Source organism: Pantherophis guttatus, chromosome 6 (genome assembly GCF_059756535.1).
Source record: "Pantherophis guttatus breed Tessera chromosome 6, ASM5975653v1, whole genome shotgun sequence".
In the NCBI taxonomy this organism is placed as follows: domain Eukaryota; kingdom Metazoa; phylum Chordata; class Lepidosauria; order Squamata; family Colubridae; genus Pantherophis; species Pantherophis guttatus.
In genome coordinates, this window is record NC_142068.1 from 39,344,759 (window position 1) to 39,364,657 (window position 19,899).

Sequence of the window (19,899 nt, forward strand, 5' to 3'; positions counted from 1 at the left end):
TTTACCACGAATAAGAATTTATTGAAATCAAGAACTGCAAACATATAGAATTTTTGCAATATATTACAAGTTGATTAAACAGCAATTCATACTCATGGAAACTGTTGTACTTCTGCGACCTCTGCTGGAAACTTCAAGGAAAATCTTTAGCTCTTGGAGAAATGTAAGAAATCTCTCAGGATCTACAAAATACCTTGTTTAATTAAAACAATTCAGCTGTTGCAAAACAAGACTAACAGGGCAAAAGACTGCAAACCAAAACTGACAAGAAATTCAACTGAATAAAGTGGTTATTATGCTAATTTATACAGATTAATTTCCAATTGTAGGAATATTCTCATGAAGATACTGCAAAGCCAGATCAGTCCATTTCATTTCTTGTTCTTTTACTGATTCTGTTGCTCCACCATTGTCTTGTTCTGGTTCTGGAAGTTCATTCTGAAAAAATATTTATCATTGAATAATTAAAAAAACAATAGATCTGAGTGGGGAAAACAAGCTCCGTTTTCAAGAATAATAATCAGTAGAAAAATCTACAAACGGAAAAGTAAACAATATTTTGTTTTTAATTACAAATCTAAAATATCTTTAAGTGCATCATGCATAAGAGTATATGTATGCAGTTGTTAATAGCTTACTGGCTCAAATATTAGGCATTTGGAAATTAAGTTTGTAATTATAGTTTTGCTTATTACATTGAGTGTCCTATTGATTCTTCAGGATCTATGTTATATCACCTTGTTTTATTAAATGATTAATTCCCTCTCCCCATAGGTACCGAAAAATAAATCACTCAGAGGATATAGCATATAGGCAGTCCTTGACTTACAACCATTTATTCAGCGACTGTTTGAAGTTACAACAGCACTAAATGAACAGTGGTTATGATTGGTCCTTGGAATTCCAGCCATCTCAGTACCCTTGTGGTCATATGATTGTCATCTGCCTACTCGGTACCTGTTTGTACTTATGACTGGTTGTCAGGTGCCCTGCAATCACATGACTGCCATTTGCAATCTTCCGTACTGGCTTCCTCAGAAAATAGAAGGAGAAGATGGCAGGGAAGAATACAAGTCACTGTGGTAAATCTCTCTCTTCCATGTAAATCCCCAGACCATCTGTGCTTGCATTGGCCACTTGTGCAGCCCCTCCCCGTTCCTCACTTGGCAGCAGCCACTTATCTGCCAGTAAGCCTGAGACTTGCAACTTCCTCCTGCTTCCCCATTGTCTTTGGTTGTGACAAGTAGTAGGAAGTTGCCTTGCCTAATGACCATGGAATTCAGTTAACTATGTCAATGGGAATTGAAGGGATTGCCATTTCTAAGTGATGCAGTTATATTTCATGATGATATTGCTTAACAATAGAAATTCTGGTCTCAATTGCTGTAAATTGAGGACTATCTGTACATTAAATAAACATCATAAAAAGGTAAAATTAAAACTTCCATAACACTGATGCTTCCTGATGTATATGTCAATACGGTACAACTTAAAGAGTTAACAAAATAGGTTCCTGCATTATACACTAAGCTAAAAAAGATGTTATGGTTAATATACATGCTATAAAAATATCAACAAAACTGATGTACATAACATTAGTGGCCAAAATTGTGGAAACCTTTTGGGAAAAGTTTGATGGCTAATAACATCACTTTTTTTTGGAGTGGTACCATAAAATTATATATCAATGGAAAGATAATTTAATCAAGAAGGTAATGCTTTTCAACCTTTGTCAGAGAGAAAAGTGGCTTTTTTCATCGAATTCTAGTTTTTAGGCCTAATTCCTGTAGTTTGTACTGAATAGTCCTTGCATTCAACTTCACATTGCATTGCACCGTTTCATCTTGTATACACCCAGATGATTTTCTTCTGTCATGTAGGCACAGTCTCTTAATTCTTCTATCATCACTTGCTGTTGTGCACCTTTTCCTGCCTTTACCAGTGTGGTTTTGTAGTGACTAAGTCTCCTTATACCTCTTCAAAAACTTAGAAACGCCACCTTTGGTTATGTTTCCACCAATTTTTCTTCTAATTTCTTTATAACTGTAGCCTTGTTCACTTAATAATACTATTTTACATCACTTTCTGGGCGACCAGTCAACTCTTTGCAGCATTACTTTAATTTTATTACGTTTTACAAGCTCACTAAATAAAAGAACACAAAAAACCCAAACCAACTTGATCACATAACACACTGACAAATATCCTCCTCTCAGCTTCAATACATGACATCAATAACTGAATCCTACTGTGATCTGATTGGCTCATTGCCAAAACAAGATGACACCTGATTGACTCTCTAAACACTCATGCTCATTGGCTACAATTAGATGAAGGAAAGCTACCTGATATCAACCTAAGCTAGTTGTGTTTCCTTTTTCTGGTTATTTGGCTATAACTTTTCATAGAATACAAAAAATTGAACATCTTCCATACTGGCTTCCTCAGAAAATAGAAGGAGACATTCTTGATTAAATTATCTTTCCATTAACATATAATTTTATGGTACTACTTCAAAAAAAATGGTGTTATTAGCCATCAAACCTCAAAAATACACTTTTCCCAAAAGGTTTCCATAATGTTGGCCACTACTGTAATATACAAAAGTATAAGATATGGCTCTTGATAATGCAGTTAAAACTATTTTATGAAAACATACTGTTTTGCTTGCTTGCTGTGATTTTATTTAATAGTTTATTCATATTACCATTACAAATCCAACACTGAATTATTTTATTTCTTAAATGCATTTTATTTTATTTATTTATTTATTTAATTAATTAAATTTCCTGGACTCAGGGTGGTGCACAGCCAAAATAAAAAAACATCCCAATACAAAATTTAAAATTTTTAAAAGAATTATACAACTTTGGCCCAAAATTTAAAACATCCCAACTAAAACCCATAAACAATTAAAAATCTAACATCTCAAAAGGGGTGGGGGTTGTTACGCCAGCCCTGCTTGGTGGAAAAGTTTTGAGGGCACGGTGAAAAGCCCGGAGATCTGGTATCATGCGTATCTCCGGGGGCAAATCGTTCCAGAGGGCAGGTGCTGCCACAGAGAAGGCCCTCCCCCTGGGGGGTCACCAGCCAACACTGCCTGGCTGACGGCACCCTGAGGAGTCCCTCTCTGTGGGAACGTACTGGCCGATGGGAGGCTATCGGTGGCAGAAGGCAGTCCCGCAAATACCCAGGCTCTATGCCATGGAGCGCTTTAAAGGTGGTAACCAACACCTTGAAACGCATCCTGAAGACCACCGGAAGCCAATGCAGCTCGCGCAGGAGAGGCGTCACATGGGAGCGCCCTCTCGCTCCCATAATCCCCCACGCGGCCACATTCTGCACCAGCTGGAGCCTCCGGATGCTCCTCAAGGGGAGCCCCATGTAGAGAGCATTGCAGTAGTCCAGGCGGGAAGTGACAAGTGCCTGAGTGACTGTGCGTAAGGAGTACGCACCGATCCAGAAAGGGACGCAACTGGCGAATCAGTCGAACCTGATGAAAAGCCCCCCTGGCCATGGCCGTCACATACTCTTCTAAAGACAGCCGTGCATCAGGAGGATGCCCAAGTTGCGAGCCCTCTCCGTGGGGGCCAATAAGTCGCCCCCAATAGCCAGCGATGGCACCAGCTGGCAATATCGGGACGCCGGAAGCCACAGCCACTCGGTCTTGGAAGGGTTGAGTCGAAGCCTGTTACTCCCCATCCAGATCAGCACGGCCTCCAGGCACCGGGACATCACTTCAAGGGCATCGTTGAAATGGCCTGGGGTGGAGATGTACAGCTGAGTATCATCAGCGTACTGATGGAATTCCACCCCAAAGCCACGGATGATCTCGCCCAGCGGCTTCACATAAACGTTGAACAGAAGGGGCAAGAGGACCGATCCCTGCGGCACTTATGCATTTATAAAACAATTATAAATGTGCATCCAACCAACCTCAAATTGCTCTGCTTGCTTTATGATTTGTAATTTTTACTTTGATTTGTTTCAAGTAAAACAATTTTAGGACTGGTATAGGACAGCAAATGAACAGAAACCAAACCATATGTTATCATTTGCTGAAGCAATTTTTATTGAGAAACAGGAAAGATAATTCCTCCTTCCTGCTTCAGTACATCCCACCTGTTGACACCTCCTTAAATCAAATACTCTTTTCCTGGATTCAAGTAGTGCAGAGAATGACAATTCTTTTAAGGAGCTGCTAATATGTGTCACATATTTTTCAATTTACACTTCTCTTTCAAACAGAGATCTCAGCACAACTTTTGTATTAAAACATTTCAAACAGCTATAAAGTAGGTAGGTGACAATATTAAAAGAACTGTATGTGGCACCTGTAAGATTGTATGTATCGGTATTAACAGATGCATCACTGCTGCTTTAGTTTTATTATAAATATTTGTACTCTTTATATCTCGTTTTTCTGCTCATAGGCAGAAACTTTATCAGGCTTTTGGAATGTTAATTCTTGACTGGTCTTAAATAAAATTATTAGCAAAAGCTTCATTGAGAGCATTTTGAAACCGAGAAAATGTTCTAAAATAAATGGGGAAAATATATTAATTATCCAGGAACTTACCAAAGGTATTGCCACATCTTCATATGGTAACTTATCTTCTCTCCATGCATCATCAATCAAATCTAGAATTCTCCCATCTCTTTGTACCTCACTGTCCATTTTTTGCACAGTTTATAATGAGGGCTATGATACAAAGAAAATATGTATACATATATCTATATCTATATCTACACTAGTACTTCCCTTATATCCAACTGCAAAAAAAATTCCACTGAAGGAAACTGTTTTTAAAAAAGTGAATTAGTGAAATATAACAAACCAAAAATAATGGTTTGTTTACAATTTTAAAAACTTCATGCTTTAGTGTAACTAAAACTAAATATAAGAGGAAAGAGAACCTAAGGATTAAAGTAAAAAGAAACCACATAAGCTAAACCAACTTCCAATGAAATCTTGACCATACGAAAACATATTGGTCTATGTTCTCATTTTAAAATATAAAGAAATTTTACAATTGCTAGGGGACACATGTTGAATGAAATCTTCAACATCATGAATATGAATCTATTTCAATCTCCTTAAAAACTGTCCTTGCTAACCCCCATATCTGATAAAGCTAGAGTTCTTCCTAAAAAGTCAAAATTTATTATTTTATTATATTATTTTAGAAGCATAAATGAGCATCATGAGCCATATGTTGCTTTTACTGTAGAAAGTCAACACCCACCCCTCTCCTAGAAGAATGAAATATTTTAGGAAATATTAAAAAGGCAGAATATTATATTTCCCCTAGAAGAGAAATAGAAATGTTAAGTGAGACAGAAACTCAGAGCCTCAGCTCCTTGCTCCCAGCAGATATTTGGTGCCCATTGAGAAGGACTGGGCCAGCCTATCTACAAAAGTCCTTCAGCTCCAGGGTGATGGGATTAGCAGCAGGGCTCACTACAAAATCACCTGAGGGACGTTGCATCAGCCCAAGGTTCAACCACACTTGATTCAGACAAACATGACTCCACATGGCCCCATGGGAGTCTGACTACAACCAGTAGAATACATGCTCTTGCCACAGGAACAAGAAGCTCAAAGGCAAGGCCCAAGAGAGGGTATAAATAACCCTCATTCTCCACTACATGTGGTCAGCTACCCAGAATCACATGTGCTTGGTGGTTCTGCTTCACCATTTAAACCATCTTTCCAATCAGCCTCCATGTTTCCAGTGTCTCTTCCCACTTGGAACTGAACCAGATGGATATTTCATCCAACACTGGGATATATATGACACCAAGATCATCTACTGCTAATCAGCACTGATCATATTATACCTACATATTTTAAAAATCCAATATAGAGAAATTGTATATTACATAACATGTTCTGCCCACTTTTTAAGGCCAGTTAGTTTGCAAGGAACTTTTTGGGAACATATAATCTTCAAAATTGGTGTTGAACTGCTCCCTATTAAATAAGATAAATGGCAACAATATAGATCTTTTTACATTTCTAATGGGTTTTTTCCTCAATTTCAGTAACTTTTATAATTTATTGCTTCGTATACTTTTGAGACTTTGCCCTGCAATTTTTTTTGTCTTAATTGCAACTTTTAAGAGACTAGTAGGGGGGGGGGAGTATTAAGAAAATGTATAGCAATTGTGTTTTTATCAATGCTTGTAATATTTTTCTTATAAAAAGACTATTATGGAGGGAAAATACAGGTATACGTAATGGATAACATTAAGTAATATCCATCTGAAGGCATTTCTGTCTTTAACCATTATAAATCCCGTCACAGCACTTTCCTATCTACGATATACTTAGGAATTCCGAATTTGCCAGCATCTTTCTGAAAGTTTTAATGGGTTCAGACCACTTGCTTGCTTGATTTTATTTTCGTATTTCTTAACTCCACCCATCCCTTTTAATTATCTGGATATATGCACACTATTCAAGTGTCTTGTTGCAGGGGTGATTGTAAATGCCATTTAATGAAGAAATAACCTATTTTACAAGGCTGATTGTAAAACTTACAGATAAATAGTACTTATCAATAAACACAAGCACAACTCATTTTTCACGAGGACCTTCAAGACTCTCCTGACAGCCTGAAACATGGCATACGAAACTAGCAGCACCTACATTCTTACATGTAGTTTGCGTCCTGAAAAAGCACCTTTGGTTGTCCTTTGGGACAACCATGACCTGGATCAGGGGTCTTCAACCTTCGCAACTTTAAGCCTGGCAGACTTCAACTCCCAGAATTCCCCAGCCAAGCTTAAAGTTGCCAAGGTTGGAGACCCCTGACCTGGATGACTGACAATCTCTACAGCAGTGTTTCTTAACCTTGGAAGCTTGAAGATGGGTGGACTTCAATTCCCAGAATCCCCCAGCCAGCAGCGCTGGCTGGGGGATTCTGGGAGTTGAAGTCCACCCATCTTCAACCTTCCAAGGTTGAGAAACACTGCTCTACAGACTACATTCTTACAGTTTCCCTGCCCTTATTATACGAAGCCTCAAATTTATCCATCTCGACTTCATCCTCCCCCCCCCCCCCGCCAAAGGAAGCTATTTCTCTTGCGCGCCCCACTCCTCCTCAATCACTTGCTCTTTCCCTCCCTCTCTCCCTCCCTCTTTCTCCTCTCGCCTCGCGTGCGCCAACGCCTCAACCCGCACCTGCAACACGCGATATCCGCCGCCGTTCCGCGATTTTTGGAACGAAAGGACGTGACGTCACAAGCAGCGGTTCTAGTAGGCGTAAATCATAGAGAGGATCGAAGGGGAAAATGTGGGCGGGGCGCAATTCTTCCCCCTCGGAGCGACGTGGAGGTAACGGAAGAGCTCCGGGGAAGGGGATGGTGGTGTGTGGGAGAGCGGGAGCGAGTTGTTCGTCTGTAGGCCTCGTCGTTTCCTTTTGGCGGGGAACCTTAGGTCTCTGAAATGCGCTGAGTACTTGGCATCAGTTATTCAGTTGGCTCTCTTTCTAATGCTTTGCTTTCCGTTCTCTTAGTCCGCTGCTGTCGGTTCGCCCTTATTCATTTTGTCCTACTGAGTGATGCCAACCCAGCTCTTGGGGTTCAACATGGGATGTGAACCCAGAACGTTGGATTGAATGAATAAACCGTGACCCAGTGCAAGTGTCGCGCGAATGCGGGCATTCAATCCCCATCTCTCATTTACTGGTCTTTGCCCAACTGCTTTCCTTTACAACGGATGAGACAAGAATTCTTTCCGAGCAGGGAAGGAAGTCTCAATGCAGACTTTAAAAATAATTTGAGATGCTATTTTACAGATGCTTGAGAAGGCCCTAGTTGAAAAACCTGACGTTTTGAATCAAAATCAGAAGATGCGCTTCTTTTCATATCCGAGGACGCCTCACTTCACTGATTTGAGTATCAGTGTAATACTTAATGTAGGAAGGTTCTGTAATAATTTCAAACAAAAGTGCACTCTTCTTGGTTGGCTAATCAGTACTTGGAAAAAGATGAGATATTTTATTTTTGGACAGGGTATATACCGATATAAATAAATCTTTTTCACATTCATTTTAGTTTTTTTTTTTAAAAAAAGGAAGGTACATACTTAGGGAGTTATTAGAAGCTTAATTAAACCAGGTGCAATTCAATTAATTATTGTGGGTCTTTAGAGGCAGTAGTGGGATTCAGCCAGTTCGCACCACTTCGGGAGAACCGGTTGTTAACTTTCTGAGCAGTTTGGTGAGCTGGTTGTTGGAAGAAATCATTAGGGCAGAGAACCGGTTGTTAAATTATTTGAATCCCATCACTGTTTAGAGGATATTTTTTGCCATGATGTGCTAGGAAATTAACCTTTACTAGCTCTTAAATTCAACTTACCCCATCACCTCATGTTCTCTATTCATTGACCTTTTTAGTTGCTGCATTAATGGTCTGACAGGAAATAACATAAATAAATATGTACCAATCACCACTGACTGAATATGTTTTTTAGGCACCCTGGGGATACAGTCAAAAGTGTAGTTTGTTGTTAAATATAGTTTAGGAAATGTCATTGGTGAGTTTTTAATCTGATGATTCTTAGATTTGAAAAAAGAATGGAGAAAAATATGAACCATAAAATAGCAAAAATTGAAACTGTTTATTAAATCTAAGAGGCATGCTTCTTATTGTTATATGTTATTTCTTTTTTGCCTTAACAGAAATGAAAATAATTGGGACTTTAGAGGAAAAAAATCTGAGAAAATGGAATGATGTCTTTGTTTACACTAAGTATTAAATACTAGATGGCAACTTTCAGGTAAATTCTGAATTTAAGATACTTTTTAAGGAGTAAGCATTTAGTATTCATTCTTAACAATTTATTGGCAAACTTAAGCATCGGGGCTGGTTTACATATATCTGATTAAATATAGCCATTCTATGGTGAAGGGAGCAGGTGTGCAAGATCTTTCCAGTATTCAGATAAGAGTTTCAATGGACTCTTTCAGTGGATTCTTTAATTATTCCTTTCAGCAAGGTACAATTCAACAATCAAAATGAAGAAGTAATAAACTAAGGTCAGTTAAAATAATACAAAAGCAACAAAATAAATATACAATAACATACCTACAATTACAGTAACAATAACTTAAACGTCTGCAAAATCCTAACATAAATGGCTGCCCACAAATAATGAGGGATAGGTGTTTTGGCTCATATGGTGCAATTTTTCAATGGGATAGGTCAGATGCTAAATTTTGCTAGGTCAATTTGTGAACCAGTCTGCAATCTTATAAAGGCAGTATGCTTGCCTCTGATATCTCAGGTTTCTAATCTTAGTATCAATTGGGAGTTTTTCTGTAAAAATACTATAAAACTGTTGTGTATGTGAAAATCATTTTAGTTCAGATATTGCATCTATACATCAGCATTTCTTAAAAGAAACATCTTCGGGGTCATTTGTAGTTCTTCAATCTGAAAATAAACCGGTGCATGGTTTGGGATGGGTGATGCCTTTCTTTTCTTGTTTTGAAAAAGAAAAGACACAAACTAAAAATAATTGCAACAAACATGTTTTTATGAATAGCTTTAAAGTTACTTTAGAACCCTTAATTTTATACTATGGCAATGTAGTATGAAATAAAGCTTGCTTAGGTATTAAAATTTTAGCAAATGTTTGCTAGTTTATTTTTGTATTATTTTTAGTTTATAGACTATAGGTCAGTGATGGCGAACCTTTTCGGCACTGAGTGGCGAAAAAGGTGTGCGCACACACGCAGCAGCAAGTGCCAAAAAGGGAACACTTCATGTGCGCATGCAAACCAGAAACCTGGAAGAGCAGTGGGCAACGCCATGTATGCCAGGTGACATGGCTCCGCATGCCACTTTGGGCACACATGCCATAGGTTCACCATCAAGGCTATAGGTTACAGTCTTCCCAACATTTAGCCTGTAAAGCTGTTGAAGGGTTAACTAACATAAATTGTGTAATTCTTCAGTGATTTTCCTTTTTTTTAATTGTGGGGCAAATAGCAAATATCAAGTGTGTGTGTACTCTCAGTGTGAAAGGAGGGGTAGAAATGATGATAGCTTATTGTACCACAATTTTCATTTCTCCCCCCCCCCCCCAACAGCTTTAAGGGAAGTGATTTCAGGATGGAGGCATTGTTGGAGAAAATGCAAACCCAAAGACATGACAGGTGTGTATTTGCTATTTTTTGAAAATGTTATTAAAATAACATTAGGTATCAAAGCAAAAATATATTAGCTACCTCCTTTACCAAATTGTCAGTAAAATCCACATTTATTAAATGCACCAATTTGGAGTGTTTTTCTCCATTACAGTACAAAAATTCTGAATTGAGAAAAAGAAATGTGCATTCATTTATAATTTGTATTCCTTTTTACTAAAGTAAACCAATTTAACAATCATGTTGTTAAGTATTATTTTAAATAAACTTTTAAGAAAGTTTTGTAATTCAGAAACAGCTGTGTTTTTGCTTCTTTCTTAATACCTTGTTTAAATGCAACTGCAAAGGATGTTTAAAACAGTAGTACTATATTTAGCTTTTAAAGTTGTTGTACAGATTAATTCAGGCTAATTACAGAGAGATATGTAAGCCGTCCTAATGCGCACCTAAGTGCACTCAATGTAAAGTAATTCTCCTTAAGAATTAGCTATGTAGAACTAAAAATAGCTATTAGGTTATTCTAATTTTAGAACACATATATGAGTTATGTTCAATTTCAGAAAATGTTTATAATTATACTTATAGTTCTGATAATAATGAAAAAATAACACTCTATGGGCATCATAATTGTGGAGAGGTATAGGGAGGTTGAGTGCATCTATTGTACCAGGGATCTTTGAATGGTTGTTAACAAGTGATTGTTAAACAAGAACCATCTATACTTATTTTATGCAGCTGCATAATACCAGGAAAAAGTACAGCTGTTTTAAGAAGTTATGGATGGATATTATGTTTGCATTTTTGTATACTCTGAAGCATTTTTTTGAATGAGAAGCTAAATCTGCTACGTCGCCCTGTTATCGAATATTACCAATGGCTAGGGGCTGATCTCGGAGAAAAAGATGATGAAAGCTTTGCTTACCAATATCAGTTTTCTGATAATTGTGCCATTAGTAAAGCTATTTTCTTGACAGCAGAAGTTTCCAGACTTCATGTGAAGCAGAGCTGCAAGAATTGATGAAACAAATTGATATCATGGTGGCTCACAAGAAAGCTGAATGGGATACTCAAACTCAGGCTTTGGAGTCTTGTTTAGAACTCCGAGACCAGGAACTGTCCTCCCTCAAAAATGCAGCAGAAGAGAAACGCAGAGAGGTATCTCTATGAACTTCATGTAATTTTCATTTTATTTAAATAGACAATTTGAACATTTCTGGAGGTCATTTAAAGGGATTGTTCCCTAAGTAAAAATGCTGTGAAATGAAGTGTATCCACTATTCATAGTTTGAGAATTCTGTAAATAGTATGTGAATAGTATTCATTTGATACAGTTAAAGTGGTGGATTCACCATTACTTTTTTTTACATCTGCTTTTCTCATTCGTTCTCTATATTGAAAAGTTTTATGTGTTATGTGTTTATGTGTTATTGTATCATGATTTGATTCACACTTTATAGTCAAAACTATTTAACTGGTCATTGATAAAATATTGTAAAGATTAAGAACATAATACCAATAGCCAAGAAAAACTATCTATCTGTCTTTCTATCTATCTTACATGCAATCTCTTATCAGACTCCAAAAATGGCACTGGGCTCTTAGAACTTTTTCATATGTATGCAATATACATTTTGCCTTTGGTGATTTGGTTGGATGTGCTGATGATATTTATTTATTATCAGATTTGTATGGCCATCCATTTCACAAAAAGTGACTGTGGGTGGTGTTTTGGATATGCTATAAATCAATACTATAGAAAAGTTCAGTGTCACACATCTTTTCTTAAAGAGAACACTACATTATGGATGCATCGACTCATAAAATATGATATCCGTGGTGGTTACTTTTTTCCCCTTAAGAGAGTTTTTAAATTAACAGTTTTATTCTCTTAGGCCTTTCTCCGATATATTTAAACTGTCAGAGCACCTGAATTAGGCAGTGCCAACGCGAATAAATTTAAGACAATTTTGATATTGAGCTACTTCTAGAAAAAGTAAAGTGGGTCCAGATTGTAATTATGAATACCTGAAACTCCTTAGCAACCCCTTGCTTGTACATCTTGACTCTAGGAGAGTATGTTTGCAATGGGAAATAGTTGCTACAATTTGTAGGAAGACTTCTTTATGATGTCCCACCAGTTTTGTTCATGTCTTATTTAAATATGGAAAATTAATTTTACTCATGTTGTGTCATCAAAAGATTCTGAAGATTGGATCAGTTTTACTTTCTATTTAGAAAATAACCTTGTTTATTCATTTCCTTATCAAGGCAAATAAGTGGTATAGGGAGGGAGAAGGGAGAGTAAAAGGGTCTGCTTTACTAATTTGGAGTTCTGAATCTTTGCTGGATTGTTATTTGCCTGGACAAACATTTATATATTTAGTTCTGTGGCTCCATAGGTTTGCTGTTTTTCCATCCTGTTATCCAAGTAATTTTTCTCAGATAGACTTTTCTGTATTAAACTCTATACTGTTATCCTCCAGACTGAGAGATTATGCCAGAGATTAGATGAGATGGAGCAACTGAATCGTGAGATGACTATAGAATATGAACGTCAATTAACAAAAGTCCAAAATGAGGTAAGCTCTCTGAAAGATAGCTGAACTGCCTTGACCAAAATGTAAAGCGGATTTCTTCATAATCATATCTGTCAGATAGATATTGAAATCAAAGAATATGGATTGATTTCAGATGAATAAAGGCAAACATTTTGAATAAGAGTGAGTCTTATATAACAGAAGATAGTGATAAATTATTTACTTGAATGTTAGTGTGTGTGTTTCTGTATTTTGAAAGTTTTTTCCAAAATAAGAAACTAAAAGGCTTGCCATTTTTTTTAACTATTTCAGTTTAAAATTTCAGATATTGTAGTGTCATTTCATATTCAGTTTGTGCTTTTTATTTTGTTTTCTCTTTATTTGCTGAAGTGATTAGTAGTGCATTAAATTTGCCCCTGGAGAGTTAAAATTTTGTTTTATTCTAGGCCAGGCCTACACAACTTGTTAGGGGAAAGGGCCACATTGATGTATTAAAAATCACAGGGACCCGAAAGGAATACCTGGTGCATCGATTAGCTGTCTGGTGGCTAGCAAAAGAGTGGTAGCGCTGGAGCTAGTAGACCTAGAAGCATTAGAGGCTCTAAATTATGTACAATTTGAGCAGCCCTGGCAAATTTATTGACATTTCAAAAAAAAAAAAAAGATAGTGGGATACTCAGGTCTGCTCTGGGCTGTTGATGAAATTAAATTTTGTGTTCTTCCTTTTGCAAGTTGAAAACATTATTTCATGAATAATGATTCTTGTTTAGGAGGTCCCTCCAGGAAAATAGGAAGGATTCCATCAAGCTAGATTGAAGTTCAGTGGAAGATCTTTATAAAGTTTGGCAGCTGGAATCACAGCACAATTGAACATTAAATAAGGTTAAAAAGCACCAGTAGTTTGTAATAGTAATTAAAGGGGAAATCCTCATATCTTATTTTTCACTTATAAGAATAATTATGTCTCTATTTGTAGTATCCCAAGTTGCTGTTGGTTGTTTATCCTTATTGATCTGTACAATAAAAATGAAATCCTTGTGCAATGTCCACTTTCTTCTTTTCCCTCAACAGTGTGACACTTATAGCAGGCTAATTTGATTTAATAAAATACTCATTTTAAAGAAATATACATACTGTTTGAAGTGAAATATAAAATTATTCATAGTTCATTGGCAATATTGCTTCCTTGTTTACTTTTTTAAAACTTTTAAACTATCCGTGTTCTATTTCTATTTTCTTTTCTTGATCTTTTGTTCATGCTTGATTTGATGATAGTTAAGTTTGGAATTTCAGATATTTACTTTCTTTACTGTATTTTCAATGAAAGATGGTTAATTTGTACTTGTTATAATAAGGACATTTCACTGAAACAAAACCAAACCATAATAAGAACTCTTGTCTATCAGTCCATTTAGTTTTTGCAACATTTCAGAAATATTCATACTTTCTTTAATTTAATTTATAAATATGAATTTTCTGGTCATTGAAAACAGACTAGGTGTTTTTAAAAATGTATTCCTCTGTTTTAGTATTTATGCTCAAAACTATTTTTCTTTTTTCCAGCTAGCTAGGTTGAAAAGAAGTTATGAAAAATTGATGAAGAAACAGTTAAAAGGAACTAGACAATCTTCCAAGAGCCAAGAGGAGGATCAGTCTGAAATAAAGATTCTGACCAAGAAATTAAAGGTAGTTGTCTTAAAATTGTCTTGATCAGAATTTTTAAATTCAAGTAGGTGTGAATAGGTTTTGAAAAATCTCAAGATTTTTATTTTAAATTTGGAAATACAAGACCTTACCTCAGTATAAGTCCAATTGAAATTAATGGGCTTCTTAGTTTCACATAATTGCTCAGTAAAAAAAGTATATTTAACCATGATCCACCACAAACATGTTCTTTTTTCTTATGCTTCCTAAATATAAGTTCCAGTGTGGATTCTAACTTTGGCATAGGTCCCGGGAGATGACTGAGGTACAGTTGTACCTGCCTAGTTGTCTGGGAACAATTTGATTCTGTTGCACCTGAAGAAATAGACAGGGTCCTGATGTTTAGGACGTCAACCACCTGCTCTTTAGATCAATGCCATCACAAATATTCATGCCACTCAAATATCAGGTTATATCTTTCTAACTTCAAGAGTCTTCTGTTCTTCAGCAGAATTCACTTTTTTATCCAAACTGATTTTAATCTTTCTGTCATTAATTCTTCAGCATTGTTTCTGAAGTATGTTATCAGATTTTTGCTATGCCATACTTTCAAGGTATATGCTATTTGTAACGTTTCTTTGGAAAGCAGAATGTTAATACCTTAAAAACAACTGTTAAGTCTATTTAGCCAATAATATCCAATAACTTAATATCAGAATTTAGCTTAATCTTAAAGGAACTCCAGAATACTCTTAAGCATCCAGATTGTAAATAAATAGTCATTATCTTTTCTAGGAGTTCCATGAAAAGTCTTTAGATTGGGAAAAGCAGCGCCTGCAATACCAGCAGCAAATTGCTTCATTGGAAGCACAGAGGAAGACTTTAGCTGAGAAGTCTGAGCTAGTTCAGGTACAGTTAAGTTGAATTGTTTGCCGGGAAGGCAGTCTTGAGTGTTTATTCAAACAACCATTTAAGTGAGTCTCTTGTGGGATAATTGTGTCCTGTTCAGTATGTAAAGTGGTGCTTCTAAGTACACAGCTTTGGGTCATTTTCCTCAATAAATATATGAACAAGCATAATGTTTTGACTCATTTGTTTAATTTGGCTTCTCTATATTTAGTTTTATGATTTGGGTAGACAATAGATAGATCCATGTTCTAGGTCATATTTATGCAGACATATAGAAAATTCATGGTTTTCCCAGTTGCAATGTATGGCTGTGAAAGTTGGACCATAAGGAAGGCTGAACACCAAAGAATTGAGACCTTTGAACTATGGTGCTGGAGAAGACTCCTGCGAGTCCTTTGGACTGCAAGGCGATCAAACCAGTCAGGCCTAGAGGAGATCAACCCTGACTGCTCTTTAGAAGGCCAGATCCTGAAGATGAAACTCAAATACTTTGGCCACCTAATAAAAAGGAAGGTCTCACTGGAGAAGAGCCTAATGCTGGGAAAGATTGAGGGCAAAAGAAGAAGGGGACGACAGAGAATGAGATGGCTGGATGGAGTCACTGAAGCACTAGGCGTGAACTTAAATAGACTTCAGAGGATGGTGAAGGATGGTGAAATGGACAGGAAGGCCTAGAGGAACATAGTCCATGGGGTCGCAATGGGTCGGACGTGACTTCGCAACTAATAACAACAACATAGAAAATTCAAAAAGGTTGACAAACTTCTAAGCATCACTGTGCATATAGTCAGGAAATAATCTAAAATCTGTTCAGTAACTAATAGACACTGCTCCTTTTTGCTATTAAGTTCCCAAACAATGTTTTGGGCGGTAAAACAAATAGTATGATTTTAAAAAATTATTTTGTTAAAGGCTTTGTAGCAACTAAATGGCTGATATGTACCACAATATATGCGCTAGATGTAAATGATACTTTTCATAAATAGTATAGGTATATTATAAGATATGCATCTGGTATATAACTGAAATATCCTAAGTTCTATTGTTTATTTCTCATGAGGTTAAAAGCAGACTTTCACAGTGTAAAAAATAATAATTATATGTTGGCTTAAGGCTACTGTGGTTTAGTTTAACAGATGAGGTTCCATCTGCAAAACTTGCTGTGACAGCTAAGAAGCTCTTGCTGGGAGCTTTCCACTTAATGGACTACAGAGCTGCCTCTGAATAGAAGTCTGCATGGCAGAAATTGACTGTGATGGGATTGAAGCTGACATTGATGGTGGCTTTGCAAAAGGCAGATGCTGATAATGGCTTGGGAACAAGGGTGTCTTTTTAAAACAAATACCTTGTTGAAGTTATACATAAGTTCTTGATGGTTCAGCCTTTTAAAACTGGGTTTCAGAGAATCTTGCCTGGTATACGTCTGTTAGTGACAAGATAATAAAAGAAGAATACTTTGCATTTTTATTTTCAAGTCTAGTTGTGTATTTGCCACATTCATGTTTCTGGCTGTAATCATGAAAGTTAATAATGAATGTTCTCCATAAAAATATTTGCTTCCCCAGCAGAGACTCTATTGATTATTTATTTATTTGTTACTTGGTTAGATGTTTTGTGTGTGTGTGTGTGTGTGTGTGTGTGTGTGTATTATGTATGTATGACAGGTGAAAATCATTTGATACAAAATAACACTGTAGAACTCTGCTGATAGCTAACTATTCAGGCTGTCTGGCAAAACAGATCCATTCAGTGCTCTTTGAAAAGTAATATTGGGGGAATCAGAGATCCTCTGATGCAAATTTGGGTAAAGCAAATGGTATTGTAGAATATTTTAGGGACACATTACACTGAATTACAAAATTGTTTTGTTAACAAGTGGGATGGAGTTACTGTCCCTATTTACAGACATATGCAAAACAGAATATATAAGTGATTGGGAAGAGCAACTACGTATTTCATGTATATAACACATTATGTATGTATAAAGTCAGTGAGTCCGTAGGGTGTAGCTATGGGGTATTGGGGCAAAGACTTCAAAGACAGTTGGGTTTTGAAAGAAGAAAAAGGCAGTATTTCATGAAGAGAGCTCTGTTTCTTTCTAGCGCAGGGGTGTCAAACTCGCTGCCCATGGGCTGATGCGTCACGTGCTGGCTCTGACCCCACTGGTTTAGCGAAGGGGGAAAAAGTCCAAATGCTGCCATGATGATGCAAGTTTGACACCCCTGTTCTAGGGAGTTACTTTATTTTGCTTTCCCAGAGCTCTGCATATGTCATCCCAGTATCTTTCCTTGGCATATTGGCATGCTTTGGCCTTCTAAATGTTTTGTGAGCGAACAAATAGTTTTTCCTGAGATGATGTATTGAGGTCAGGGGATTGTAATTTGACCCCAACTATTCTTTTAACAGAAATCTCAGGAATTTCTGCAAACTGTGTTTTGCTTGACTTGTTAAATCAGTGACAAAAAAATGTTAAATGTACTTCTGTAATATTTGCTTTTGCAAATCTTTAAAAGTTTCCCCCCCCCTAAAAATTACTGTCATGGTCAACACTAATAGGTAATAAAAAGGAAACTTGGCAAGAATATTTTTTTATCTTGTTACAGCTCACATTATTCTCTCCTAACTTCTACTATTTTGACAGATCACCACCATGTTAGCCTTCTGTGCTGTATTAAATTTTGATTGCTTCCTCTGCAGCTCAAGCACCTTGCTTTTCTCAGTTTTGTAGTAGAACTGAAAGGTGGAGTGTAAGGAAAAAAATTGTAAATTTGTGAGCAAGAATAAAAAATGGTATGCAATATTTCTATCTTTAAAATAAATCCTGTAACAGTAACTTTTATTTTTGAAATAAGTTTATTTAGATTTATGTCATTTGCAATGTATTTTTTTTTTACTTTTAATATATGAGGAGCCTATTAGTCTCAATTAGTCTGAATTAGTCAGAAATTTTGGCTGCTTGCAATAATCAGTCAGAATTTGTATCAGTTCTAATACAGCTCACATGGAAAAATAAGAGTGTTTCCTCAGATGTCTCATTATCCCTGGCATTGAATCTTTTACAGGGATAACCCCCTTTTCTAGCTTGAATTGGACTTTTGTTCTGCTTGCTTTGGAAAAACTTGAACATCTCATGAAGAAGAAGCCTAGAACAATGCCCGATGCCATCCTTCATTTCATAAATTCTCAAAACACTTCTGAGATTTAATCTTTGAGATTCAATTTTTGAATTTTTCTTTTAAGGACCAAAGCTGAGTTGCAGATAATGGGATCTGAAGGTGGTCAGTTATCTCCTTGGCCTAATAGAATGGTATTCTTAATTGGATAAAGATCTGATAGAGTTAAATATATGCTATGTTCTGAGAAATTTTTCTAGCCACAATGCCTTATTTCTACAATGGAAATAAGCTTTGGAAAAAATAATCTGCTCACATTGGAAAATAGAATGACATGTAACATCTGCATCCAACTTAATTTTTATCCTTGAAAGATATTGCTTAATTTTAACAGAATAATGTTTTCTACTTTATAGACTCAACTGTGCAGCCGGAAGCAAATGTTTGAATCTGTGGAACTGGCAAGCCAATCTGAAATCCATCATTTAGCCAGCAAGTTGGAAAGAGCCAATGACACTATTTGTGCCAATGAATTGGAACTGGAGAGGCTGAATATAAGAGTAGATGATTTGACTGATACTAACCAGAAAATTCTGGCAGAACAACAAAAGCTTCTACACGAACTGAAACTTTCCCAGAACTCCCTAGAGGTGTGTGAATGAATTGCTTGGAAGCTGAATAATACAAAGTGTGTAATAGTAATTACTTGGAATATTATTATTTAGCCACGTTGTTCTAGCATTCCATTGAGGCTAAGCAGAAAAAACGGTTTGGTAAGAAAGGGATTGTGTTCTCTACTGAAAGGTAAATTTAATCCCATATGTTAGATTTATTTCTTATTGAGTTTAATTTTCTCCTTTGAAGGTTATTCATGATGAAAAGATGGAACTCAGGGCCACTCTGCTGTCTCAGGAGGACTTCATCACGAATTTACAGATTTATCATGAACAGTTACAGAAAGAATTGTCCAAGCTGACTGAAACTCTGAATGTGAAAGAAACTTTTATCAGGTAGGTCTCCAAATATTGAGGAAAATATTGAACTTAGATTACTATCCAATATATCATTATTCTTTAATTAAGAATAAAAAATACGATTACATAGATTTATAACATAATTTAAAATATTTTCAGATTTTTTAAAGTAGGAAAACAGATGGATTGCCTTTATGTTGATTGTCAATACAACTGTTGCCTGTATATGAGAACTCAGCAAGCCAACAGTTTTTATAGAATTTGTTTGGCAAATTGAACTTTTTCTTAATATCCTAGTAGAGCAAAGATAATGAAAAGTTATCAAAATGCATTTGTGCATTATCATAATGTGAAAATGTGCCTCTGGCTGTTGATTGTCAACATCCTTGCTGCAATTTCTCTAGATTTGAAATTGCCAGTTCAGCCAGTTTATGCATTGTGAATCACATTTTTGAGACTCAATTTTTGCGGTGTTAAGAATGTGTGTTGCTGCCCAATGCATGCATGAAATTTCAACCTAACTGAATTCATTAAGTTTCCAGCATTGTTAAAGCTCATCTGGAAC

The 19,899-nt window shown here is 36.3% G+C and overlaps 2 protein-coding genes across 8 annotated transcripts in view; one reads left to right on the forward strand and one right to left on the reverse strand.

Annotated features, from left to right (window-relative positions):
* ANAPC13 (anaphase promoting complex subunit 13) lies at window positions 1-7,273 on the reverse strand. Its single transcript, XM_034439594.3, has 3 exons — window positions 7,187-7,273; window positions 4,580-4,702; window positions 1-438 (listed from the first exon to the last, which is right to left on the reverse strand). Exons 2-3 carry the CDS (start codon window positions 4,676-4,678, stop codon window positions 313-315), a joined length of 225 nt encoding a protein of 74 aa, XP_034295485.1. The 5' UTR covers window positions 4,679-4,702; window positions 7,187-7,273; the 3' UTR covers window positions 1-312.
* The window catches only part of CEP63 (centrosomal protein 63), a 21,144-nt gene continuing 8,472 nt past the window's right edge, over window positions 7,228-19,899 (forward strand). Inside the window, exons 1-9 of one of the 7 annotated variants that reach the window (XM_060682974.2) lie at window positions 7,228-7,339; window positions 8,688-8,785; window positions 10,101-10,166; window positions 11,135-11,312; window positions 12,641-12,736; window positions 14,258-14,380; window positions 15,134-15,247; window positions 18,777-19,010; window positions 19,225-19,370. In XM_060682974.2, the coding sequence (XP_060538957.2) occupies window positions 8,772-8,785; window positions 10,101-10,166; window positions 11,135-11,312; window positions 12,641-12,736; window positions 14,258-14,380; window positions 15,134-15,247; window positions 18,777-19,010; window positions 19,225-19,370 (971 nt within the window). In that variant the 5' untranslated portion in view covers window positions 7,228-7,339; window positions 8,688-8,771. Of the gene's footprint in view, window positions 7,442-8,687; window positions 8,786-10,100; window positions 10,167-11,131; window positions 11,313-12,640; window positions 12,737-14,257; window positions 14,381-15,133; window positions 15,248-18,776; window positions 19,011-19,224; window positions 19,371-19,899 lie in introns of those variants that run through there. The other 6 variants (XM_034439591.3, XM_034439590.3, XM_087872715.1 and 3 more) reach the window with 6 other exon arrangements.